This window comes from Gymnoscopelus microlampas, assembly GCF_963454915.1.
Source record: "Gymnoscopelus microlampas genome assembly, chromosome: 21".
Lineage (NCBI taxonomy): Eukaryota > Metazoa > Chordata > Actinopteri > Myctophiformes > Myctophidae > Gymnoscopelus > Gymnoscopelus microlampas.
This window is the reverse complement of record NC_139958.1, coordinates 21165285-21190284: the sequence shown is the minus strand read 5'-3', so window position 1 is coordinate 21190284 and position 25000 is coordinate 21165285. Positions and strand designations below refer to the sequence as shown.

Here is a 25000-nt window from a genome sequence, read left to right as displayed (position 1 = left end):
TTTTAAGTCCATAAATTGTCACTTCACTGTCATCTGGGGGCCCCCCCTCCCAGCCCCTGGGGTTCCTGACCCACAGGTTGAGAACCACTGGTCTAGGCGTACATGCACACGCACACAAAGGTGACGTGGATGTTTAAAGCACACGCCCATTCAGCAGAAGACCACTATAGCTGTTGGTGTGAATTTGACATTGAGGCTAATATATACTGTACTCCATAGTCAACTGAGAAATTATTTTCAGTTTGGAAGATCAGTTCATCATAGAGCTATACAGTAAATGAGCCCTTACCCACTGACAAGTTGACTCAATTTGGGGGCAAGAAAGGTCATAAAGGTACTTGTTGTGGAGGATAGGGGGGAGGGGGGGGGGGGGGTAAATAAAGATAAATAGTGAATTGGCAGAGTAGAAAAAAGGGATTAGGGAGGAAGAGTGGAAGACACAGACAGTGAGCAAGAGAGAGCTAATGAGCTGGATTTGCTAGAGACTTGGCATTCTGCTCGTGGTGTCCTCTCCTGCTCTCTCTCTCTCTCCTCTCTCTCCCTCACTCTCGCCGCCACTCACTCCCCCCCCCACCCCCCTCCCCCATCTCATTTTTCACTCCCTCTCTCTCTCCCTCCCTCTCCCCATCTCTCTTTTTCTCTCTCCTTATCTCATTTCTCTCTCTGTCTCCCTCTCTCTCTCTCTCTCTCTCTCTCTCCCTCCCTCTCTCTGTAGAATAGCTGGCTAGAACTAGCTTCCTGTCTGAGCCCTGAAGCAGGAGTAAGCAAGGGAGGGAGGGAGGGACGGAGGGAGGGAGGAGCAGCGAGAGGGGTGTGGGTGTTGGAAGTAAAAAGAACAGAGGAAGAAGGGCGAGGGTGGAGAGGCGGGAGAGAGAGAGAGGGAGAGGGAAGAGAGAGAGAGGGAGAGGGAGGGAGAGGGAGGGAGGGAAGGAGCAGCGGGGAAATTGAATACTGGGGCGCCATGTTCTCAACGCCAGCGTTGCCATGGCTACAGGGGAATTCTGGCGAGTAAGGAAATCTCATTCACTCTGGTGGTGTGAAAAAAAAAGAAGAAAAAAAAACATAACAAAACAGGAGGGAGGAATGAACAAAGAAAGAGAAAAAAATACCCCCCCCCCCCCCAAAAAAAAAGGGGGGGAAGAAACAGGGGAATGAGAGGAGGAGGAGGAGAGATTAACCTCTACCGGTCCAATGCCACCCATCCCCCAGGCAATTTGTCACTACCTCTCTCTCTCTCTCTCTCTCTCTCTCTCTCTCTCTCTCTCTCTCTCTCTCTCTCCTTCTTTCTCTGTGTATATGGGTGATGCTTGTTGTGCTTGCCTCCACCCTATAAGCAAACACAACACCCACCCACAATCCTTCCAGTTCTTCCAACAACCCCGCAGGTATGGCAGCCAACAAAGAGCAACACTGTTAAACCAGGCTCTGTGTTTATGTGTGGTGTGTGTGTGTGTGTGTGTGTGTGTGTGTGTGTGTGTGTGTGTGTGTGTGTGTGTGTGTGTGTGTGTGTGTGTGTGAATCACAGGGGTGCACAATGTTCACACACACACACACACACACACACACACACCACACACACACACACACACACACACACACACACACACACACACACACACACACACACACACACACACACACACACACACACACACACACACACACAGTAGGTCATATTTAAAGTGGCTGCTGACATGTCAGAAACTGGGACTAAGCACTGTCAATCTGACCTCTCTCTCTCTCTCTCTCTCTCTCTCTCTCTCTCTCTCTCTCTCTCTCTTTCTCTCTCTGAGCTAGCTAACTGAGGTTGACAGCTGCATGGGGATTTGACTGGGCTGTTGCTGCAGCTAACCTGACAGCTGTACAGGGCACCCACTGTATACACACACGCGGGCGCACACGCACGCGCGCGCACACACACACACACACACACACACACACACACACACACACACACACACACACACACACACACACACACACACACACACACACACACACACACACACACACACACACACACACACACACACACACACACACACACACACACACACACACACATACACACACACACAGCTCCTTTAGAAGTGTGATGCAGAGGACTTGACCCTGCTGATGGCTGTCCGTCTTTAATAAGTTGCTCTTCTCTTCTCAAGTCAGGCAGTAGTTTTTGTACACTAGAGGTTCGGGCCGCTACCCGGACAACTCGGCGGCGGGCACCGCACTCCCTCGAGTCCTCGCCGATGCGTGAGCCGGGCTTATTTTCCAATACAGAGGCAACTTATATATCCTAGAATCTGGCATCCCTTTTTTTATGTTTTCACAATTTTGGGGGAAAAAAGCAAATGTAACCAATCTATAAGCTCACTACGCATCATTCAGTGATGTTGCTAGGTTTTCAATGTAATGGGTCCCGGGACCCACAAGTGGTCATTCAAATGGGTCCCAGAAACATTTTATGGGTCCCCAATTACACCCCCCCCCCCCCCCCCCCCCTATCGTTTTCTTTGATCTCCAATCTCTATATCGTCTATGTGTGTGTGACTGTGTACATTATATCCTAATGCAGTGGATCTCAACCTTTTCAGGCAGCGACCCCCCAAAATAATCATATTTGAACTGGGGACCCCCGAGGAAGCACTTGGAATTAGGAGTTCAATTTAGCATTTAATTTAGTTTGACTCAGTTCCACAGATGTATATTGTGAGAATAGCAGATCTACAAGGTTTTTTTTTTTTTTTGTAAATCCGATCTACAAGCTCACAACACCTTGCTTGTAGATCGCGTCTTTCTTATATTATTTCACAATTTTGCCCGTATTTATTATAGTATAGTTTGTTGATTAGTTTTGATGCAGTAATAGTCTTTTTTCTTTTCTTTCTTGAGGTATTAAAAATATCTTAAAAGTCCTTAAATTGTGACTTCACTGTCATCTGGGGACCCCCCTGGGGGTCCTGACCCACAGGTTGAGAACCACTGTCCTAATGTACATTCTATTATGCTACTTGTTGTAGTCATAAACTCAGAATACAGGATACAAACTACGATATAAAGTTCATAATAATACTATGAAAAAGATAATGTACACTTCATAGGAGCAGAGATAGATAGGAACTAAAGAACAACGACACTTTGTGGAAGGGGGAAGAGAATGTAAACGGAACAGAGATATTTGTTTAAGAAAAGTAGATGTTTGCAGCAGTATTTATTGCTCTGGTGTTTTCTTCTTAAAAAGTGGGATTCCCTTCAAATGATTTATGCTTGTGTCGCACCGAAAATAACGATCTGAAAACAACGTGTCGCGCGTCGGTGTTTCGGCTCGCGGCTCGGTTTGGTGCGCAGGTCGCGGTTCGGTTTGGCTCGAGGGTCGCGGCTCGGTTTGGCGCGCGGGTCGCGGCCCGGTTTGGTGCGTGGGTCGCGGCCCGGTTTGGCTCGCGGCTCGCGGCTCAGTTTGGCGCGCGGGTCCTTTATTAAAAAGGTGCGTCAGACACGCAGGACGCAGGGCTAGCAGCATTCATGATGGGACGCGTTGTGAACTTGTAGATCAGGTGGCGGCAAACTTTTGGACATGGGCAGGATGTAATTTGTATATAGATGTGAGGGAACTTAATTTAACTGACTAAACTTGTTTTTTATACTGGTATGCGGTGTCTAATTTTAAAAGTAAAAACATCTCTCTCACACTTATGCCAGTGTGCCAGTGATCACCCTCCGTTGTGGCAATGTTGGCACCCATGCCTAAGGTTGCCTACCCCTGTTGTTGATCTAAAACTTGTAGATCAATTTTTTTTTGTATGAATACAGTTTTTTTTTACTTTGCCCATTGGTGTGCTCTGGACATGAAAAGGTTGAAAACGACTGCTGTAGGTAGTCAATGTGCCAAACCATGGGTTGTGTATAATCTGAAATCTGGCTGGCATGCATGCCAAAACTTGTTTCTGTGTGAAGTAATTACTGTCAGACTCTGTTGCTATGCATACATTGATTGCAACAACAGTGGGGCGGATAATTAATCATTTCTTTCTGTTCAAATTTCAAACTGCATCATGTACATTGTAATATTGATTTTATTTTATTTCTCTCTCTGTGTGTTCCAGTGGCTGAGGAAGGGCTTTGGGAATGTGGGCTGTCTTATGAATGCAGGACCCTCCTCTTCAAGGCCATCCACAACTTGTTGGAAAGGTAAAAAGAAATCATTATTCATCAGACATCTTTATCTACAATACAGGGTGTACACAGTAAAATCCATTGCGTTGATTTAACTCAGTATTACACTGTAGTACATTAACACTGAGTATTTTACTGTGTAGTCAGGCAACAAATGCTTTAAATATCGGCACACACATTTCCATACTTCTTAACCATTCGAATATATCACCATCATGAAATGCACTAATCATAAAACAAACAAACATACAGTATAACTATTTTCTTTTACTGCAGTATTAATATTTGCAAATAAACTTTGCAAATCAGTTCATTTCACAATTACAATAAAGTCGGAATAAGTGCCATAAAATGTCTGCATCAACTGTGTTACTGTGTTAAGTGGTCAAGGAATTAGAGTGCAGACAACAAGTGTAAAATTATGCAACAAAGTAACTACACAGCAATATCCTGAGTGTTAATTAAAGCAACAAGGACATCACCGTTATCTTATTTTAAGTTTATGCTGTAGATGTTCTACTTGTAACTTTATTTGTGGATCATTGTAATGTTGCTGCTGCTGTTTGTCAAGGTCTATCCAATCCAGTGTCCATAGTCTTCAATGACATGATGATAAATGTACAAACTTGTGTGGCTGCTTGCCACCAACACAGAGACAAATCCACCATGTAATTCGGTGCCACTAGTTGAAACCACTCGCTCTGGTTGAAACCGAGTCACTGAGTTCCATATGTCACCATTTATGGTATGTCAGCTAGTTTGGCTAACTTAGCTGCTAGCACATCTTAAAACATTCCCTGCCATTGACGGAGAAAAAAAACAAAAAAAGAGACAAGCGAACGGGAGGTCACAATGACATTTTTTTTTCTTTCACGGAAGCACGGTGAAACCCTCCGTGATTAGCAACCCTCAGGGGATCGATCATACTGGAGATAAATATTCTGTGGTTCTTGAAAGATTAGTCAGAACCAGAATGCTTAAAAATGCTGCCAGAAGCTACAGCCTGTTTTAGAAAACCCCTGCCAATGTATCACAGTTTTGCCGATAATTACTTTCATTCAACAGTTTGTCTTTATAGTGCCACCTTCTCACCTCAGTAACATGGCATTAGACTGAGAACTATAAGACTGTTCATTATAAAACCGTTTGGCACGTTTTCTTTTATATCACTTCACATTCAATTCACATCACAGCCCATCTCTGCTAATATAAGCCCATCACAGAAGTCTTCACGTTACTTCCTTTCTTTGATCTGAACACAGTGTTGTGATGTAGCCACATAATTTGGTGACGCATCCAATCGCAATCGCCATGGGCGGAGCGGAACATGGCAACTTTATAAGCTAAGGCCAACCCAATCACATGATCTTGTATAAGTGATGTGATTGGTTAAAAAACCTTAACCTGGCCACAGACGGCTAGTACTGTCGGTTAGTCTCGCCTCGGGCCTCTGGTCGGTCCCTAGGGAGCAGGACAATAAGACACAAGAGGCTGTGATTTACCATGGATTTTAGAATGTCTAAGAGGCTTAGGAAGCACGACACGGAGCACAGTGCTTCTAAAACGGTTACCAAAAATGGCAACATGAAAACCATAGACATATCCCAATTAAAACCACTTTCAAGAAAAAGGTGCTCCTCGCACAGGTCTCCGCCAGGCCCCTGCAGACCCCAGAGATAATGTGTACAAACGCACTATGGCAGAAAATGCAATCTGGCACAAACGGGGCCTATCCACGAGTTTCCAGTGTCCCATGAGGTGAATTATGGGCATCACTTACTGTTGTCAATCATCCAATTCAATTGAGTGATCCGTGTCAGTCAACAATAATGTGGGAACACAACCTGATTGAAATCAGAAAGGGTCACATTAGTCGCCCACTTACCCTACAAGATCTCCCTCCACACAGCTGATTAATGATCAGTGGCTCTTAGCAGTAGCCTAACTCCTGTCCTGTGTTTCATTCTTATTGGAGCTTGTATATCTGCTATTTTTGAATAGCCAAAGATAATGGTTAAAGTGGTTAAAATTGTTGAAATGACAGATGCTTTCCCGGTCTTAATGGGTTAAAGTAATTTGTAAAACCTTGCACATATACAGGACAAAAAGGAGCACTCCTCTTACCTTACAAATTGAGAAAGGTAATGTAAGGTTGACTGTATAAGAAAGATGTTGCTGATAAGCAAAGAAGGGGGATGTTTGAGCAGTGGGAGTACCACCGTGACTAAGTTAGATCAAATTTAATTAAATTCATACATTTGTGCATAGTAGCTGCTTTATGTCATTATTCAGCTTAACTCAAGTCAAAATGTTTTGATAGATATTAGATAGATATGTTGATATAATCCAAAGCAGAAAGGAAAAGTGCCTTAATTAGCTTTTTTTAGTAGGCCATAGAAAGCAGGTGCTATTGGATAGAGTAGAACCAAGCTTCATCCTCAACTTCTTGGTTAAAAAATATCAATGTGTGTTTTTACAGCTAAATTGTCAAGCTTAATTAAAGTAAATTTCTTATTCAACCAAAAGGTATTTATAATGATGAACTTGTTCCCAATTTTCATCAATAGCTCTTCCTCTGGCAAAAAGCATAAATTTGGTTGCGAATCAGGGAACATCATACTTCTGTCAGGTGCATTGCGGTTGGTGTGATGCAGGGTAATTGTATTCACGTCTGGCAATTTGTGATGATGCGCTCAATGAAGGAATTGTATATATGTTTTGTGCTGCCAACCCATCACTTACAGAGAATGTGGTCCATGTGAAGCTCATGGAAAAGTGGAGATATTTTAATAAATACATGTTTTGTGCCAAAACTTTCAAAGGGATTTGATAATATATGACATAACTGACCACCAGTCGCAGCAATGAATTATTGGATGAGTACACACACAAATTAGAATGCCGTGGAGGTGAATCCCTCCACAAAATCACATCGACTGTTCTATGGCTATATAATGTACTGTATACACTATATTCTAGTGTAGATGAAGATAGCAGGAGTTGCAGTCGCTAGGCTAGGAACTACAAGCAGCCAGATGTGACTGGCATCACACTGATATGAATAAAACACAAATACATTTTGTGTAACAGATAATTACACACTGTTACATACAACAACACAGTCATTGTGCTTCTTTTTCCTAATGTCAGACAATTGACTTAATGAATACAAATTGTATTGAGTGTTGACTTTAACGTGTTTTATTGTTCATTAATATAGAATGTAATTACTGAGGCCATGCCCACCGTGTGACACTTCAGTAATATTGGCCAACTCTGTTCTGTCACAGTTCTCAGATCATCTCCTTTAGATCATGTTAAGCCTGCACTGCATAGTCCCAAGTGTTGTCATCTAAAGTTACTGTCTTTTTGTGTAACATTACTTTGTGTTGTTTGATGTAGAAGACCACCCCGAGTGGCGAACATTGTTTCATTACAAAACTATATCTTTCATTCACATTTAATAGTACACAATCCAAAATCAACTCCAGCTTTGTAGGGCTTTAGTATCCATCCTATTACGCTACATTGATATGTTATCAACTTGAGATGGCAAGAATGTATTTCCCCCTCTCTCTCTCTCTCTCTCTCTCTCTCTCTCTCTCTCTCTCTCTCTCTCTCTCTCTCTGTGTCTCTCTCTGTGTGTCTCTCTCTCTCTCTCATTGACTATGCTAGCTTGGGTTGCTAGAATGTGGGAAAATGTAATTGGGTAGAAAGTTCTATTTACAAACACAAAAAGCAAACAGGCTAAGAAGTGAAGTGAAGTGTTCAGTCAATCTGTCTGTCTGTCTGTCTGTCTGTCTGTCTGTCTGTCTGTCTGTCTGTCTGTCTGTCTGTCTGTCTGTCTGTCTGTCTGTCTGTCGATCTCTTCCGCTCCATTTCAGAACCATGGACAGCATGGCTGCTGTGCCACCTACACACAACAAACAGTGCTGTCTGAACAGCTCCTACTGTACATCATGCAAGTCAATCTGATTTGACATCTTATTGACAAAATGCATATGCATACACGTGATATAATTATTATTCACATCTTTCAAAAGGACAAAACACAAAACTTGGTGGTGGTGGTGGAGGTGGCGGTGGTAACAGAGAGACCAGCACCTCATGCTACCGTTAGCACCCATTGTTCTAACGTGCGTAGATTCTCTGGGCTGGCTGAAGGTAGAAATACTGTACCAGTGATAGTTTAGTTAGATGACCATGTGTGTTTATGTGAGAATGTGTGTGTGTTTTATTTAATAAATTACCAAAAGACAGTATCGGTGTTTCGTGTTAATGTTGTTGTTGAGTGATTACATCAAATCTACCTACGTGTGTACGTCCCTGGACCGAGGGGAAGATCTTAAGTTAGGTTGAGCTTTAGGATATTGGTACAATTACAGAAAAAGAAAATCTATAATAAATACATTCATACCATTTTCTTCCCTTATACTGCTTTATATCGTAATCACATAATGATCAGGTAGACTAGCCCATGAACTGTGCTCTCACCTACTGTATCATGATCATGTTGATTCATAACCCCAGTTCTTTTACTTTTGAAACAATTTTACTGGTGATGCCAGATTATTTCAGCACAGGCATTGTCCAATTTGTGCATATTTCATATTTGTACAGGGACATTGCAGCAGGGAGCTTTCTGTAGGACATTTCTTCCTTGGCTGGATCTGAAAGACGTAGTTGTTTCCTGAATTAAATTAGCATCTACTTCAAGTATGTTGTTTGGGAGCACATCTTTTTCCCTCATCTCCAAAATCTCGACTACTCATTTGTGTGCCAAAGTATCTTGATGCTTCTAAATCTTTTTCCGCTGGTTATTTATTATGTGACTCGATGCTGACCTCTCCATTCGTCCAAAGTTCTGACAGATGTACTCCAGTTGCCCTTTCGGTGAAAAGCAGTCTTTCTCTACATCCTAACTTTTTATTTTTGGGGAAGAGCCATGTATTGCTGTTACTCCACCCACTCCATTGCTTCATTGTCCAGTTCAAACGCCATTTTTCATTGCCAGGTTCGCTGCTGCAGGTTGAGGCGGTGGTGTCTGGCGCCGAAGCCTCTCTCCCAGGGAACAAACTTAATTTGAAGTGGCTAGTAAATGTTTTTTTTGTCTCTTTCATGTCTACATAAGGAATATTAGCATCATTTTCAGTGTTCTACTGAACCGCTGTTGGGGGGTCTGGATAATCTACCCTGGAAAATGTACAGCAGCAGCCTATCAGAGTAAAACGGTTGTCATTTAGTGACAGAGCAAACTGCAATTCAGTGTACGGTCTACACACATCCTCTGCTCTACTGTTTATGTGCATTACAGTGAAAGTACCTTTCCTGATCTTTATGGCAGTCCGCTCCCAAAACTGGTGAGCAGAGGCAGTGTTCGAGAAATCATCATAGTGCCAACAGACAAGGTCTGGCTTAGCCTCTATGGCATTGGTTCTTAAAGTGGGGTCCTAAATGATGGGTAGGAACCAAATGGACCCTTATGGGTCTGTAACTCTGAGAGTGTACAAATGGAACCAAATGGTTCCATTTGTACACTCTCAGAGTTAAATTAACATTGATTTTACAATATGAATTGGGGTCCCAGAGATAGAGATGCCATTAAATGGGGGTCCGTAGCCTAATGCATGTCAAACTGGGGGTCCTTGAAATTAAAATGGTTGAAAATCACTGTTAGAGAGCCGTAAAAAATCTTCTCTTATGGGGGTCCCTGGCTTATCTTTTCAAATGGGGGTCCGCGGGCTAATAAGTGTCAATTTGGGGGTCCTTGACATGAAAAAGTTTGCGAACCACTGCTCTATGGCATGGAGCACATGCATCTTCAGCAACTACTGGGTTAGATATCGAGCATACTGCCCATGGCCTGCAAGGAAGCAGTACGTTCATCATGTGCTCCATGAGAGAGAGAAGGTGACACGTTTAATGTCACCTTCTTTCTCTGCACATTCAAACTGGTGCATGAGAAGTATAGGAAGAATGAAGTTGTCTACCCATTGTGTCAGCCAGTAGGATGGAGACGAGCAGTGTCCAGGTACTGCTCTATCTGTTCAACTGTCTTCGGCACAGTTGGCAGAAACAACTTCAAGAGTGCTGCTTATACACCCTGAAAGGCCCTCATGACTTTTACTCAGGACTTATCATTGAAGTTGCCTGTCAGCCCCCCCATGCTACAACCCCATGCATTTCCAGTGCTGATCCTTGCATCAGTTTTGCGATGCAGCTGTGGAATGACTGTATGATATGCATCAGACCGGGATGCACGATTACATTATAGAACTGTACCTGCTTGGTTACATGTCAATGATGAGGTGAATCCATGTTATTCCCATGTCAACAAGTGACCATATCTGTTGTCTGCTTGGATGAGAAGGTGCGAGATAGACCTTGACCTGACCTTTAATGCGTGAGAGTGACCAGCAATTGAAAATATAACAATTTAAACTTGACCTAACCTTTAGCACATGAGATTGACCTGCAATTGAAAATAATGACCTGCAATTGAAAATATAACAGAAATGGATTCGACACACATGAAAACCCCCAAAGGAAAGGTAGCCTATTATACCACATTTTTCAGAGAGCTGCTTTCTCCATAGTGTTGCGTTTTAAGGATAACTGATCTACAAGCTAGCAATGTTTTGCATCACAAGGCGTTAAGTTGTAGATCTGTTGATATTTGGCACGTGCCAGCTCCCTGCTGTATAAGTTCACGACGGTACCACAACTCTCCCTATTTCCATGGGAAATATCACAGTTTCTTTTATGTGTTTTGTACACTTGCTGACTGTTCCTGAATGCACTCGTTTAAGGACACTCTCCTGGAGAGATCCCTTGAATTTATCCATTTGATTGTTCGTGCACGGAACGCACATCACATGCTACGAGCACACACGTATGCACGCACGCACGCACGCACGCACGCACGCACGCACGCACGCACGCACGCACGCACGCACGCACGCACGCACGCACGCACGCACGCACGCACGCACGCACACACGCACACACGCACACACGCACACACGCACACACACACACACACACACACACACATACACGTATGTAGCACAGTGCTTCTCAACCTTTTCTGGATCAGGGCCCACTTGAAAATCTCTAAAGTGTTACTATTTGAAAACTGCACCAACTCAGTGAGGAGAAGTTCAAGTGGCAACGTAAATGTACTGATGTGGGCGCTGCCACTATAGATGGCCACAGCCCACAGCATTGTGTTTGTCAGCGGAGACAATTGTTCGAAAATGGGAATGTAATGAGCGAATAAACACACAACATCGACATCATTTTACTGTTATTATTTATTTCAGCAACTTTAATATTTAAATCCAAATTTATAACGTGACCACCAGTCGCAGCAATTAATTATTGGATGAGTACACACACAAATTAGAATGCCGCGGAGGTGAATCCCCTTAGCTCCCCCGCATTTCAAACCAGAGTACCTGCTGCGGTGTTTCCTCACTGATCGTTTCATCTTCCACCCATCCTGCTTGTCTAACTCTGACGTGGGCACTCGGAGCTCGGTTGGCGTGCCGGCGGTACATGCGCTAGTATGGGCATGGTCCATTCTGCATTGCAGAGTGTCGAACAGATGAGCATGCTCTCTAAGACAGTCAGGCCGGAGTCCATGCATAAAGGCTTGCAGGGCCAACTCCTCTTGGATGGAACACAAGAATGCAGGCTTCTGACTAAGCGTGGGTCAGCGGCGTAAGTCCCCAAGCTCTCTTTCTCTCTCCTCATCCTGGCAGACAGTTGTTCTCTGGCTTCATCCTGGGGTGGAGGCCGGCCAAATAACTTCTCCAAAGCAGCCATGAGAGCAGTGCAGCTCATCCGTTCCTCTGGGCGGAGGTTCGTTAATATCCACTCACTGTTTGACCAACCGTTAAGTTGAGCCACCATCTGAACTTGAACGAGGTAGATTGTCTGAAGGTCCATCTCCATAGTAGCAGGGTGGCATGGCATCTCCTCTAGATGGCATTCTACTTTTGAGGCATGACAACAGGGGAGGGTGGTTACTTGAAGCCCCTGCAGTCGAGGGGCGCTAGTAATGCTTGACCACAAGGAGTGGTGGCTGCCCATACCCCCTGGGGTTCTCTTAGTAGCTGATACTCTTAGTAGTCAGTGGATGCTCGGCGATGTGGTGTTTCGCCAATATAAGTGGCGCGGTATATGTGAGAAAAGTCAGCTGAGACTGTCATGTTGTCTTGAAACATGTCAAGACAACATAGCATGTACATCGTACATCAGGTAAAGGAGTATTGCTCAGCAGGTGGGCATGTATTCCCGACTTGCATCGCCCTAGTTATTCTCAATACAGGTACCATTATTATTTAACAATAATAATAATTTTATCACAGATTACATTTTAAATTACATCGTCAATTTACCAAGTGTTAAACCATAAAGACAGAAACTGAAAAACACATATTATGGTAATTAAATAGCAGCAGTTAGCAGTCAAATTGATTACCAGAATTTTGGATAATTTACAGGTTTATTTATTTTCTAAATTGATTTAGTTAAAATCTCATATTAGCTTTGCAGCTTAGTCCTATGCACCTGAGTTGTTTGTGTACACAGAACATGAAAATTACCCGGCGATAAATTAAGGAACATATTTTTTATTTGGGTTTCCGCACCGTGAATAAAGGCATCAACCTGTATGAATGAGGCATCAACTATTAGTAATCATTTGGATGCAAATGATTTGACGGTGAGCATTTTTGTATCATTTATTTGTCACGCCCCGGTGTGTAAAAGCCTTAAATTGCCTTACCTTAGAAAAAAATAAGCCATCTACTAACTGCCTTGCTCTAATGAAATTATAATCTTGACTTCTGAATCAGTGGCTCAAGCAGCAGCTCTCCTTTCTGAGTCATAGCCCATCTGTTAAATGAAGCAGCACATATTTGTTCTCGATTAAGTTAAGCATCAATGATCATCATAGGGGGCAGGCTGAATTAACCTTCCTATTACCTTGAAGCTTACTGCTCTTATAACTCTCTGATTCAACACTGGAAGGATCAAATTCAATCTCTCCTTCATTTCACACATACACATCAATGTACAGTATTTGTACACACACAGTCAACTAAGTCCAAGCTATCGCAAGTCAGCCTAGCCCCTTTGACAGAGTTCAGGGAAATGGATATGGGAGGGGGGGCGGGGGGGCTGAGACTACTATATGCTGGCATGGTCTGCCACCTTTCAGATATAGCTCTGCACTGTATATGTTATCCTACATGCAATTTCTTTTCAGTTTCATGTACAATTGACTGTCAACTTGTGTAGCCATAATGTCATTGACATTACAGCATTTACTTCCTCTCACAAAGCGAGTGTGGGGCTGTGAAAATCAGACACATTTCAACTTTTGATTGACTGGTGATACAAACATAATTAACACAAGAAATTAACAATCACACTTTGGATATTACACAGAACAGAGGAGAGACAAATCTGTTCATAATTATGTGTGGGATCTTACTCAGATAAGAGCTGGGAGGGCTGCCGCACACAACATTGCAGTGTATTAGGCTATAACATTGTAACCTCATGTTTGTCCTAGTGATGGCAACATGCCACACTACTTTTCAATGTGTTTACTGTTCAAATATTTGTCTCCATACAGCCTGTCACTCTGGCTGCACCGTAATGATGTAATGACAGTCCTTTATTATATCCCTGCCCCTCAATACTCCATGACGTTTCATACTCATGCACAACCCCAAAACAATGTCATCCCATGCCCCAGACCGAAAGATGGATGGAGTTAGAGCATGCCTCCTGGCAGTGATTTTCACGCTACTGAGCACAACTTTCTAGTTGGTATTGAAACATTGCCTGTTGGGTGTAAAGTGTAGAATGCTGGTGAGTAGCCTATTTGTGTGCAGCATGGAGATGAGGGAGCTGGGTTCAGAGGACATAGATACTGTATGTAGTGTCATCTAAGGAGGAACTTACGGAGCTGGTGAGCAGGTCAGCAAATGTCCTAAATGTGGGACATCATTAACTGGTGCTTTCCAGTATAGACCCCCAGTAACAATGTGGGATGATGCACAAGGTGTGAGGGTGCCAAGCTGTACTAAGCGGTACAGTGTGTAATTATAGAATTGCCTTGATGGATGGTTAGTTGAGAGATGACAAAGGTCTGATAATTCACTAGAGCAGTGAGGATGGATGGGACAGATGACTGAGGCATCTCTCGGCGGTGTGATTTTATTAAGGGGGGGGAACATGACACAGATATTTCTAGCTACTGTACGCCACAATAAGCAGATTGGGGGGAGAAAAAAAGCAGCATTAAAACCTTCATCTGATAGGAGTTTCTCGCCCAGGCTGTAAGGACAATGATGCCAGGCACTGTATCTAGAGGAGGGGTCACATGATAGTGCACTGGCCAGTGAATATTGCTGGTGTGGCTGTTTTGCATTGCCTTGGGACATTAAAGGGGTACAGCGTGGCTGAGGAACCAGATACCTGGCTTGCAGTTTCACATGATTCATGTGACGACGTTTGACCTTATTTGATAACAACATATTAACGCACGCACGCACGCACGCACGCACGCACGCACGCACGCACGCACGCACGCACGCACGCACGCACGCACGCACGCACGCACGCACGCACGCACGCACGCACGCACGCACACACGCACGCACACACACACACACACACACACACACACACACACACACACACACACACACACACACACACACACACACACACACACACATCACACACACATTTTGTTTTGTTGTTCATCAAGTCTATTTAGAATATTATTTATTCAATGTTATTAAGGGATTATTGTAGGTCTGTGAGAGGCTGGCTGGAAGTAATGTCTACTCCAGTCCCAGACAGAAAAAGACAAGCTGGCTGTTCTGTTATTAATGTTGAATGAGAGCGGTGACCATGGGAAATAGAAGGCTGGCATGTGGCGAATAACTGCTTTTACAGCATGAGGAGCATCTGTAACTGGGTGAGGAAGTTGCACCAAAAATGTTGAGACTAGACTGGAGGCTATCTGTCTGCTGAGCCTGGCCAAGCAGAGGAGAATCAGTGTTGCCAAGTCTGCTTATTATAAGCGACTTTGGGCTTGTTTTTCTGTCTCTTGTAAATATTGGTGGTTGCGTTTTTTTGGGCTATAGTTACTAGTATAGTTACTACAGTACAGGATTTTAAAAAAGGAGAAAAAAAATCTTGCTGCTCAACATATAGCCTTAACAGTTCCTATGACTTTTGGGGCTCTGACGCACAGAGCACCTGTCATACTTTAATTGGTGGTTAAAGAACCAAACTGAGAATGTGCATGTGATTATGAAGTATAAGATATCACAGATGTGTCCTGGCCATAAATGAGGACACGTTTACAGGAGGGAGGGGTGAGTCTGAACTGCCTGCCCAAAATATGCCAAAAGCACCACATCCACGGAGGTTATGTGGTCCACCTCTCGTTTCCGCTTGAGGTTTTCTGTGAGTGGAAGGCTTTTATTTCCCCCCATCTCCTGACATCCTTATATCACATTATTAATGTTGTTCACGTAGATGGTCGCACGCTTTCAGTTCGTGCGCGACTGTTCGTGCAGATCCGTTTCCTCAGCAGAAAATCCCTTGCGTCTCCTCCAACTTGCTGAACCCAACTCATTTAAATAACAATGCACCAGGAGCAGGCACACCTGGCTCTTAAGGGGAATGGGAGACGAAGCTCTGATTGGTCTAAATTATGTCATGACCTAAACACATCCATGATTAATTCAGAGACTAAATACAACCCCATTGCCCCCACGTTATCCACCATCTAACTAGCAAAATGTCTTAGCTTCCAAAGGATTACCCCATGGGTTTGGGGTCCGTTCATAATTCCGTTATGGTTAGGGATAAGGTTAGTTATAATGGGGCCAGTCGGACCAACGGGATGTCGGAATAATGGGCCGTAGGAATAATGACATGGCACCAATGCGTTTTAGACCATGCACCACATTGCGCTATAGATTGTCTAAATAGGGCCCTTAATGTCATAGTGTCCATGACATTATTCCTGGGTCAGGTCTAAATGGGTTGCTACATGTATGGCTTATTCTTTTTATTGGCTCCATAACCTGTTAAATAATGGTTATTGATGAATATTTGATTGGCTCCACCTAACAAGAGAATTGAAAGCCCCCTGATACACATGACATGCTGGGAACAACATTTTTTGTGATCTTCATTCTTTGTTTTCTGTACACTTTTCTCAGGTGTCTGATGGATAAGGATTTTGTGAGAATCGGGAAATGGTTCTTCAAACCACACGAACTGGAAGAAAAGTCCCTGCGCACCACGTAAGTAGGACCCTGCCCACACACGCACACGCAAGCACGCACACACACACACACACACACACACACACACACACACACACACACACACACACACACACACACACACACACACACACACACACACACACACACACACACACACACACACACACACACACACACACACACACACTTGGGTAAATAACACAGCCATGCTCTTCTTCAGTGTTATTATTTTCATTATAGACTATAATGAAAATAAAGTTGTGCATAATGTGAAGTTAGTTTACGGAGGTATTGTTCTTCTCTGATCACTGCAGGCTGTGTGTGTTTGTCTATGAGGTTTTGTGTACATTCGGCAGAAAGAGATACGGATCCTGTGTGTGGGCACACTGTGTGTGTGTGTGTGTGTGTGTGTGTGTGTGTGTGTGTGTGTGTGTGTGTGTGTGTGTGTGTGTGTGTGTGTGTGTGTGTGTGTGTGTGTGTGTGTGTGTGTGTGTGTGTGTGTGCGTGCGCGTGCGCGACAGCTATGCAGTGTGAAAGGCGTCCATGTGTTGTCTGCTTCATCTTCTCTCCTGGATATGCCGATGACACCTCTGGCTGCCAGTGACATGACTCCCACTGGCGTGTGTGTGTGTGTGTGTGTGTGTGTGTGTGTGTGTGTGTGTGTGTGTGTGTGTGTGTGTGTGTGTGTGTGTGTGTGTGTGTGTGTGTGTGTGTGTGTGTGTGTGTGTGTGTGTGTGTGTGTGTGTGTGCGTGTGCGTGCGTGTGCGTGTGTGTGTTTGTGTGTGTGTGCTTGCGTGCACGTGATGTGCGTTTGTGAGCGGAGCTGCCAGGCTGGCCAAGCATGACAACTATTGAAAGTCAAGGTAGTGAATGGTGGTGAAGAGTGAGACTAGAGCTGAGTGGAGGTCTCACACCTCTGTGTGTGTGTGTGTGTGTGTGTGTGTGTGTGTGTGTGTGTGTGTGTGTGTGTGTGTGTGTGTGTGTGTGTGTGTGTGTGTGTGTGTGTGTGTGTGTGTGCGTGTGTGCACACACACACACACACACACACACACACACACGTGCGTGCGTGTCAGGCTGTGTGAGAAAGGTGATCGTGACAGACTAGGCAGAGTATGGATATGATGGCAGCCAGCAGCTCAACTTGTTGCTCTTGCCATTATAGTTCTCATAGATATAGAGGTACAGTATATCGTAGGTAGGTCATAAGTACTGTACCTACTTCTGTGCTCACAGCCACCTACCTTGCTGGGAGACCTGATGACACTTGTTTTCCTATATAATAGTGAAAGTAATAAGTAACAGAGCAGATTAGAGAAAATACCTTAGAGTAAAAAACGCCAAAACCCCACAAGTAAAATGAAAAAACGCAGAAATTGCACCTGTCCTAACGCCTTATCACTTTTCTTTTTAGAACAAGTGGCCTAGATTGCAAGCTCAAACTTGTTAGTTTCTTTTAACTCAGGACCACTACTGTAGAGTGATGCAGGGAGAGACAGCCCTGCTGGAATTTAGTGGAACCTCAAACCCAGATAAACCCAGTGTGTGTGTGTGTGTGTGTGTGTGTGTGTGTGTGTGTGTGTGTGTGTGTGTGTGTGTGTGTGTGTGTGTGTGTGTGTGTGTGTGTGTGTGTGTGTGTGGGTGGGTGGGTGGGTGGGTGGGTGGGTGGGTGGGCGGGCGGGCGGGCGGGCGGTGTGTGTGTGTGTGTGTGTGTGTGTGTGTGGTGTTTATAGCGAACAAAAAAAATCCATCTTTTGCTGATGTATCATGTATGAGAGGTATGAATGTACTGTATAACAGTGTGATTGTAAGTATGATTTATGATTCTGTGTCCCTATCGGGACATGACTCGAACAGCGCTGAGCTGGCTCAAGTCAGACATTAAGGCTAAAAGGATAACACAAAAAAGTCCTGGGGACTTTTTGTGCTCGTCTGTTGCTGTTCATTCCCACTGCTGCTGAAATGCATGTGTTTGTTTGTTTTTTGGCTGTGATTAACACATGTAGGCCTAATTGAGATGCTCATACTGTTTCCACTGTTTTCATACTGTCATAATACGCTGCTGTTGCTCCATTGTTGTCTGTGGCAATGAAGTGATTTTCCCTAGAAATGTTCTGAGCGGCCTGTACGACCGTGTGTCATTTGTTTACAAATTTTGGTTGTTTAACACAGGATGGTGTGAACAGTGAACACAAAGCAGATCTAATGCTAAAAATGCGCCTTTTTAGCAGACTTTAGGTGTGAAAGACACCCGAGTGTTGTGCCAAATGTGGTGACTGGTGACATATCAATTTATGTTCCGCCCGCCCAGAGCATGGGAACGAACTGTGGCATCTCATTCGGTGAGATGCCACAGGTCCCGGCCGGGAATATGTCAATCTCAGGACTTCTGAATGTTGGACTGGTATTCCAGTCAAAAAGTCTCCCAGATGCCCCCATATATTGGTGACTTCCACTTCCGTGTTTGACACTGATGGACTGTGTTGCTATGAATAGAATTAAGGCTGCAACTTTAGAACATCATCGATTATTCTATTGATTACTTTTTCGATTAATCAAATAATCAAGAAACCCTTTCCAATTATTGTATTTTTTTATATCCATTAACAAATCGATTAACCACTTAAGCACTATTTTACATTTTGAAAATAGCAGATCTACAAGCTCACACTGTGAGCTTGTAGGTTGGCTATTTTCAAAATAAAATAATATATATATTTTTACAACCCAAAGTTTGGGATTATTTTATTAAATAATCAATTAGCGGTTAGTTTTCATAATTTTTTTAATCGATTAGTTTGATTAACGGTTGCACCCCTAGGAATGTCTGTTCTAGATTGATTTATTTCTATGGTCTCACATTATTTTATTTGACGGCATAACAGTTCATGTCTCACACTGACAAGGCATTAATTAAACAGTGAAAATACAGACTGACAGCTTCAAGGGAACCAATTAGCCAAGAGAAACCACAAATAAATAATTCAAGGATTTATTTTTAAATACTGTTAATATCAGACAACTGTTATCAGACCACATTAAAACCATTTAGTTACAGTTATGTAATCTTTGTCTGGAGATTTTATCTGAATTGAACCATGAAGACAAATCATGAGGAAACACAGTACAATCCTTGTAAAATGTACACTCATAGAGTTAAATAATCACTGAGGATTTTGCTGTGTAGAGATATCAGTAGCAATCAATATACAAGCTACTTCTCTGTGTTCCTTAGTGATGTCATGTTGTGCTGTTCAGTTTCTGTCCCACAAACATTTGTAGGGAACTGAGTGAGACTTGTGTTGCACATACAGTAGGAAGCGTATTGAGGATGAGTTGTGCCCCAGACTTTTCTAAACTTTACTAAACTTGACTGAAATGTTGTGCACTATTTGAAGTGGAACCAATATGAAACTTCTACTGTACGTACATTTGTGTAGATGTGTTGTTAGATGTCTGGCTGTGTGTGTGTGTGTGTGTGTGTGTGTGTGTGTGTGTATATATATATATATATGTGTGTGTGTGTGTGTGTGTGTGTGTGTGTGTGTGTGTGTGTGTGTGTGTGTGTGTGTGTGTGTGTGTGTGTGTGTGTGTGTGTGTGCGTGCGTGCGTGCGTGTATGCGTTAGTATACAGTATATACTGTAGGCTGTATATATAAAACCATATACAGTATATAACTATTTATAGTTTCATATATGGATTTGCTATCCTCAATTGTTACAAACTCTATCCCTTAAGCCCGTCTTGGGCAAAATGGATTCATCCACAACTACGGTAAAACCAAAAGTCTGTCTGTTCTTCGGTCTGGTTGGTTTCCATCCAAAGACCACCCAACGCCCTCCGGTCTCCTCCCTCAACCTCTTTTTGTTCTGGTTATTTTGGTTCTTGTGGTGGAGGAGTGAGAGCTACTGTATGTACACCTTTCACAGGTGACAGTTCCCAAACGTGACACCCAAAATACACCACCGCAAAAATCCCACTATGCAGTGGCAAGCAATGTATCCCTCAATGTGGACATTGTATATCGAGTTATTCTAAACACAAACAGACCTTCTAAATATAGACCTTAACGGAGTTGCCGTGATTTTTTTATTCCATCCCAAAACGTAACCACATTTTCACATCCAGATGAATCAATCCAAGATGCCTCCAAATATCTACCTGTGTTTCCATGTGTTTCCATCTATTTCCAAATGCTTGACGTTCACAAGAACAAAAGCAATCTCATAACAAGACATATGGCCTACAGTATGCCACATCACCTATTTAATGATAAAAAAAAAAAAAATACTAATGATACAGTAGGTAAGATAAGAAAATAAATGATACAGGGAAAAATAACCATGTAACAGAATGCACTTGCAACAAATCAGGCTATTATTATTATTAATTATGTATTACACAATGTCTAATACGTATGCAGCAGCTCAAAATGATCTTGATAATTATATACTATGAATGGATACATGAATTTATTGCATACATCGTCTCCATTGACTTCCAGCATAAAATGTAAGTTCTAAACACAATATGTGAGAAATGAGTTACTTCATTTCAGTTAGACACTTCAGCTCAGGATTAACCATTTTAACCATTTATTGCAATGCTATTGCAGTTTGGCAGTGTGACTCTGCTCCTGTGACACTACAGATGATCTGCGCAAGCATGACACAGAATCTGAGATCACAACCCCCCCCAGAAGCAGAGTATAAAATACAGCGTTATTGCATTAACATTGAACCCTTCAAGGGCATACTGTAAGTTAATACACAGATTAACATACAACCCACAGAAACAAACATTTAAATATTGAGCCCTTCAAAGGCATGAGTGAAGGTACAACGATATAACGTCATACAATCCACAGAATCATACATTTAACTTTTAAGATCATGGCAGGGGAGAGGGCTGGGGAGGAGGAGGGAGTTTGATAACAGACAGCTGCAGGAACAGAGCTGTGACCCATGCTGAACAGGAAGTGAACAGTGTTCTGCTTAAAAAGACCGCCTAAATGAACCATTAGATTGAGGGTGTTTGATTTAGCTTGTTAGGTAATGAGAATGAAGGGAGATGAGTGAGTTGAACGTTGAGAGACCGTCTGACTGTCGTGGGTGTATGTATGAATTAACTTGTTAGCAAATGAGAATGGAGGGGGGGAGTGTGTACACCTTTCGTGCCTACTTGAACTATCGCTGCACTGGATTGGTCTATTGGCAGCTTGCACAAGAAATCTGGCAGTCATTGCTCAAGTGGTTTGCAAAATTAGCTCCAGACAGACCCACTTCTAGACGACTCGCCTCCGAGGAGCCTTGCCATAACGATTTTATGAGAGCATAATAGAAAAATAAAGGATACAAGGAAATGCAACCCTGTAACACAATGTGCATGCACTTGCAACAAATCAGACTCTGCTGCATTAGTTCAACGTTGTGATTGGTGTCGAGTCGACCTGCATTTATTCAATACGTTGTCTCCATCACAGCTTGCAGTTTGTTTTCCTGTTAAATGGGTGTTGTTGCAGCATGCTAAATAGTTGTTCTTGCTTTGACTGTGCAGGGAGAGAGTGATGAAATAAAGATTTAGAGAGGATGAGAGGGAGAGAGTCATCGAGAGATCACTCACTGCCAGAGGTGGTTCAAAGTGAGGTGGGGGGAAAGGAGAGAGCAACAAGGTGGGGAGGGGATCAGTAGGAGAAGAAGAGTAAAGAGTCACAGTATCCCGCCCAAAACTTAAAAAGGGTTGCATCAAACCGTGCAACCAGTACAATCAGTGCAATGCAAAAAAAAGTGTCAGTGTCCACACACAGTGCAATCAGTACAATAACCCTAACCCTAAAGTGTCATTAGAGGTCAGAGTCCCTGGTACATCTTTTATTCCAAGTTATATATCAGTTCAATTGACCTGGCAGAGCGACCAACGCGTGCCTCGTTGTAAATCCTCATATAGCTACCAAAGGACATGCCAAGTCTGATACAATTCCACCCGGGCAGGTGAATCTATTGTTTCCTCTACTGCTCAGATGTCCCACTATATCCAGGTGGAGGGGGTGGGAGGGGTTTGCCATGATGGCATCCAGCTTCCTCGCTGTACGCACTTTAGCCACCTCCTCCACCCCCTTAGTGTATAAAACTGTGTTGCAGATTAAACTTTTTCATAGATTTCATAGATCATTGAATTCGTGCTAATGTGTATTTTCAGATAGTTAACCTTTTAAATCCTCAAAATTTAGTCAATCATTGTTGGCTCTGTACTTGGTCTGCTCTTTTTCCCTCTACACCAACTCTCTGAAAATAGCCGATCTACAAGCTCTCAAACAAATTGCCGGATCCCCTGTTGTAACACTGAGGACCCCTTAGGGGTCACAGACCCCCTGTTGAAGACCCCTGCTCCTAGACACTTGCAGTTGTCTACAATCTCCACAACCTCCTCATCGATGGTGCTGCGGACCGGAGGTACCCTCTTGGTCGTGCGGTAGTCCACCACCATCTACTTGGTCCTGCTAGCATTGAGCCGGAGGCGGATTGACTCGCTAAAGTCCTTCACCACGCTGTCGTGCTCAACAGTGTCACCTGAGAGGAGAGAATGAAGGAGGAAGGGGAGAACATTTGCATGCCACCTCTTGTGGGAACCTAGATACTGTAACAATGGAGTAGAATAGATGATGCTCCACTGTCAATCCAAAGGAACCAGAGATTTAATAAGAGGACAGAACAGGAGAGGAGAGGAGAGGTAATATAGTACTTTTTAGTGTGTTATACTAGCCTACTATAAAATTGATAAAACTGTATGTCTCTGTCCTTGTATCTGCCTGCATACATTTTTATTATCAATGTGTTGGCAAATCAATCTGAAATTGTACACGGGCATTGAGCATTGCCATAGGCAGGGACTGATGAAGCTGATTTGTAAATCTTTACAACTTTAAGCTAAGTTCTTTCTTTCTTTCTTTCTTTCTTCCAACCTTTGTGTCAACAATAGTCTGTCTGACACGATGAGATCTCTCCCCTGTCTCCCTGTTAAGACAGAGGGGTTGCAGTGACTTGACCCTCTTTGACTTCCCTTGGAACTATAAGGAGCAGGCTTTTCCCCAAGGAAGAAGGAGGGCATGGGCGCGCGCGCGTGTGTGTGTGCGTGCGTGTGTGTGTGTGTGTGTGTGTGTGTGTGTGTGTGTGTGTGTGTGTGTGTGTGTGTGTGTGTGTGTGTGTGTGTGTGTGTGTGTGTGTGTGTGTGTGTGTGTGTGTGTGTGTGTGTGTGTGTGTGGCGCCCGCATGCGTGCGCCGCGTACTTTACTGGAGTATTTCACATTTTCTATACTTTTACTTCTACTCCACTACATCTCAGAGGCAATTGTTATACTTTTACTCCACAACAATTATTTGAACATTTTAGTTACTAGTTACTTTGTAGATTTTAATTATTATTACAAAATATACATTAACCACTTATACCCTATATAGATTTCAGCCATTTGAAAATAGCCGATTTACAAGCTTGTAGATCTTCTATAGACTTTTTCCACCATTGCCCTATCTACATCAACGTTGTTGCAGTGGAGAGGCTCAGTGATTTAATGTTCCTCAGCATAGCATACACATCGGTGAGGACCTCAAAGGGGCCACACACACGGTGAAAAAGCCTCAGCAACGCCCGCATTGCCTCCATCAGCTTACCCACTTAAACCCCAGCATCCGTATTGTGGGGAAAGCTTTCGCAAGAAAATAGCAGATCAAAAAATTAAAATACACTAGTAAAGAGCCCTGAGGGACTTCGCTCAACCATATGGGGGTTTAAGTGGTTAAGAAATTCAGTGTGAGTCCCCACATCCTCAGGTTATTCTCACTCTCTGAACTGTTTTCCTGTTTCTGTCTTTCTCTATTCTTTTACCCTTTCTTAAAACTGCAAACGACGGGCAGCTTGTTCAATTTCACACACGTTTTTTTGGCACCTGTAAACCTGTGATGTGGTGATTAATTTAATGTGCGTTTGTGCGTGTGCGGATTGCATGGAGGGGAGGGGAGCATGAAGGGGTTTCCCAGAGGACCCAAATTTATCCAGGTCCCAATGCTTGCTGAAACTTGGGGGTGTGACCCCGTGCACATCAAAATCAGGTGTGTGCCAGGGGGTCTCTGTATTGTGTGTGTAAGGTGATCTGTGTGTGTAAGTTGGTCTGTGTGTATGTAAAGGGGTCTCTGTTTGTCAGGCTGTGTGTGTGTGTGTGTGTGTGTGTGTGTGTGTGTGTGTGTGTGTGTGTGTGTGTGTGTGTGTGTAAGGGGGTCTTTGTATGTGTAACAGGGTCTGTGTGTGTAAGGGGGGTCTCCAACCCTTTTGTATTGTCCCTGATTCCGCTTGAGTTTGACAGCTTTGTCTGAGTAACATCATCAGCTCGTAGACCCCCTGCTGCTCTGTCCCCGACTCCTTCTCTGTGTGAATTATTGAACACACAGCTCAAGGGGTTAGACTGGGAGGGAAAAAGAGAGACATTCCTGAGAATATATTTATATAT

General features: G+C 43.4%; 1 protein-coding gene across 2 annotated transcripts in view; it reads left to right on the top strand.

Moving 5' to 3' along the window:
• The window catches only part of LOC311037088 (mediator of RNA polymerase II transcription subunit 13-like), a 162412-nt gene that overhangs the window by 60861 nt on the left and 76551 nt on the right, over positions 1-25000 (top strand). For both annotated transcript variants that reach the window (XM_084046167.1, XM_084046166.1), the window contains exons 3-4: positions 4101-4185; positions 16431-16514. In XM_084046167.1, coding sequence (XP_083902293.1) covers positions 4101-4185; positions 16431-16514 — 169 coding nt within the window. The remainder of the gene's footprint in view (positions 1-4100; positions 4186-16430; positions 16515-25000) is intronic.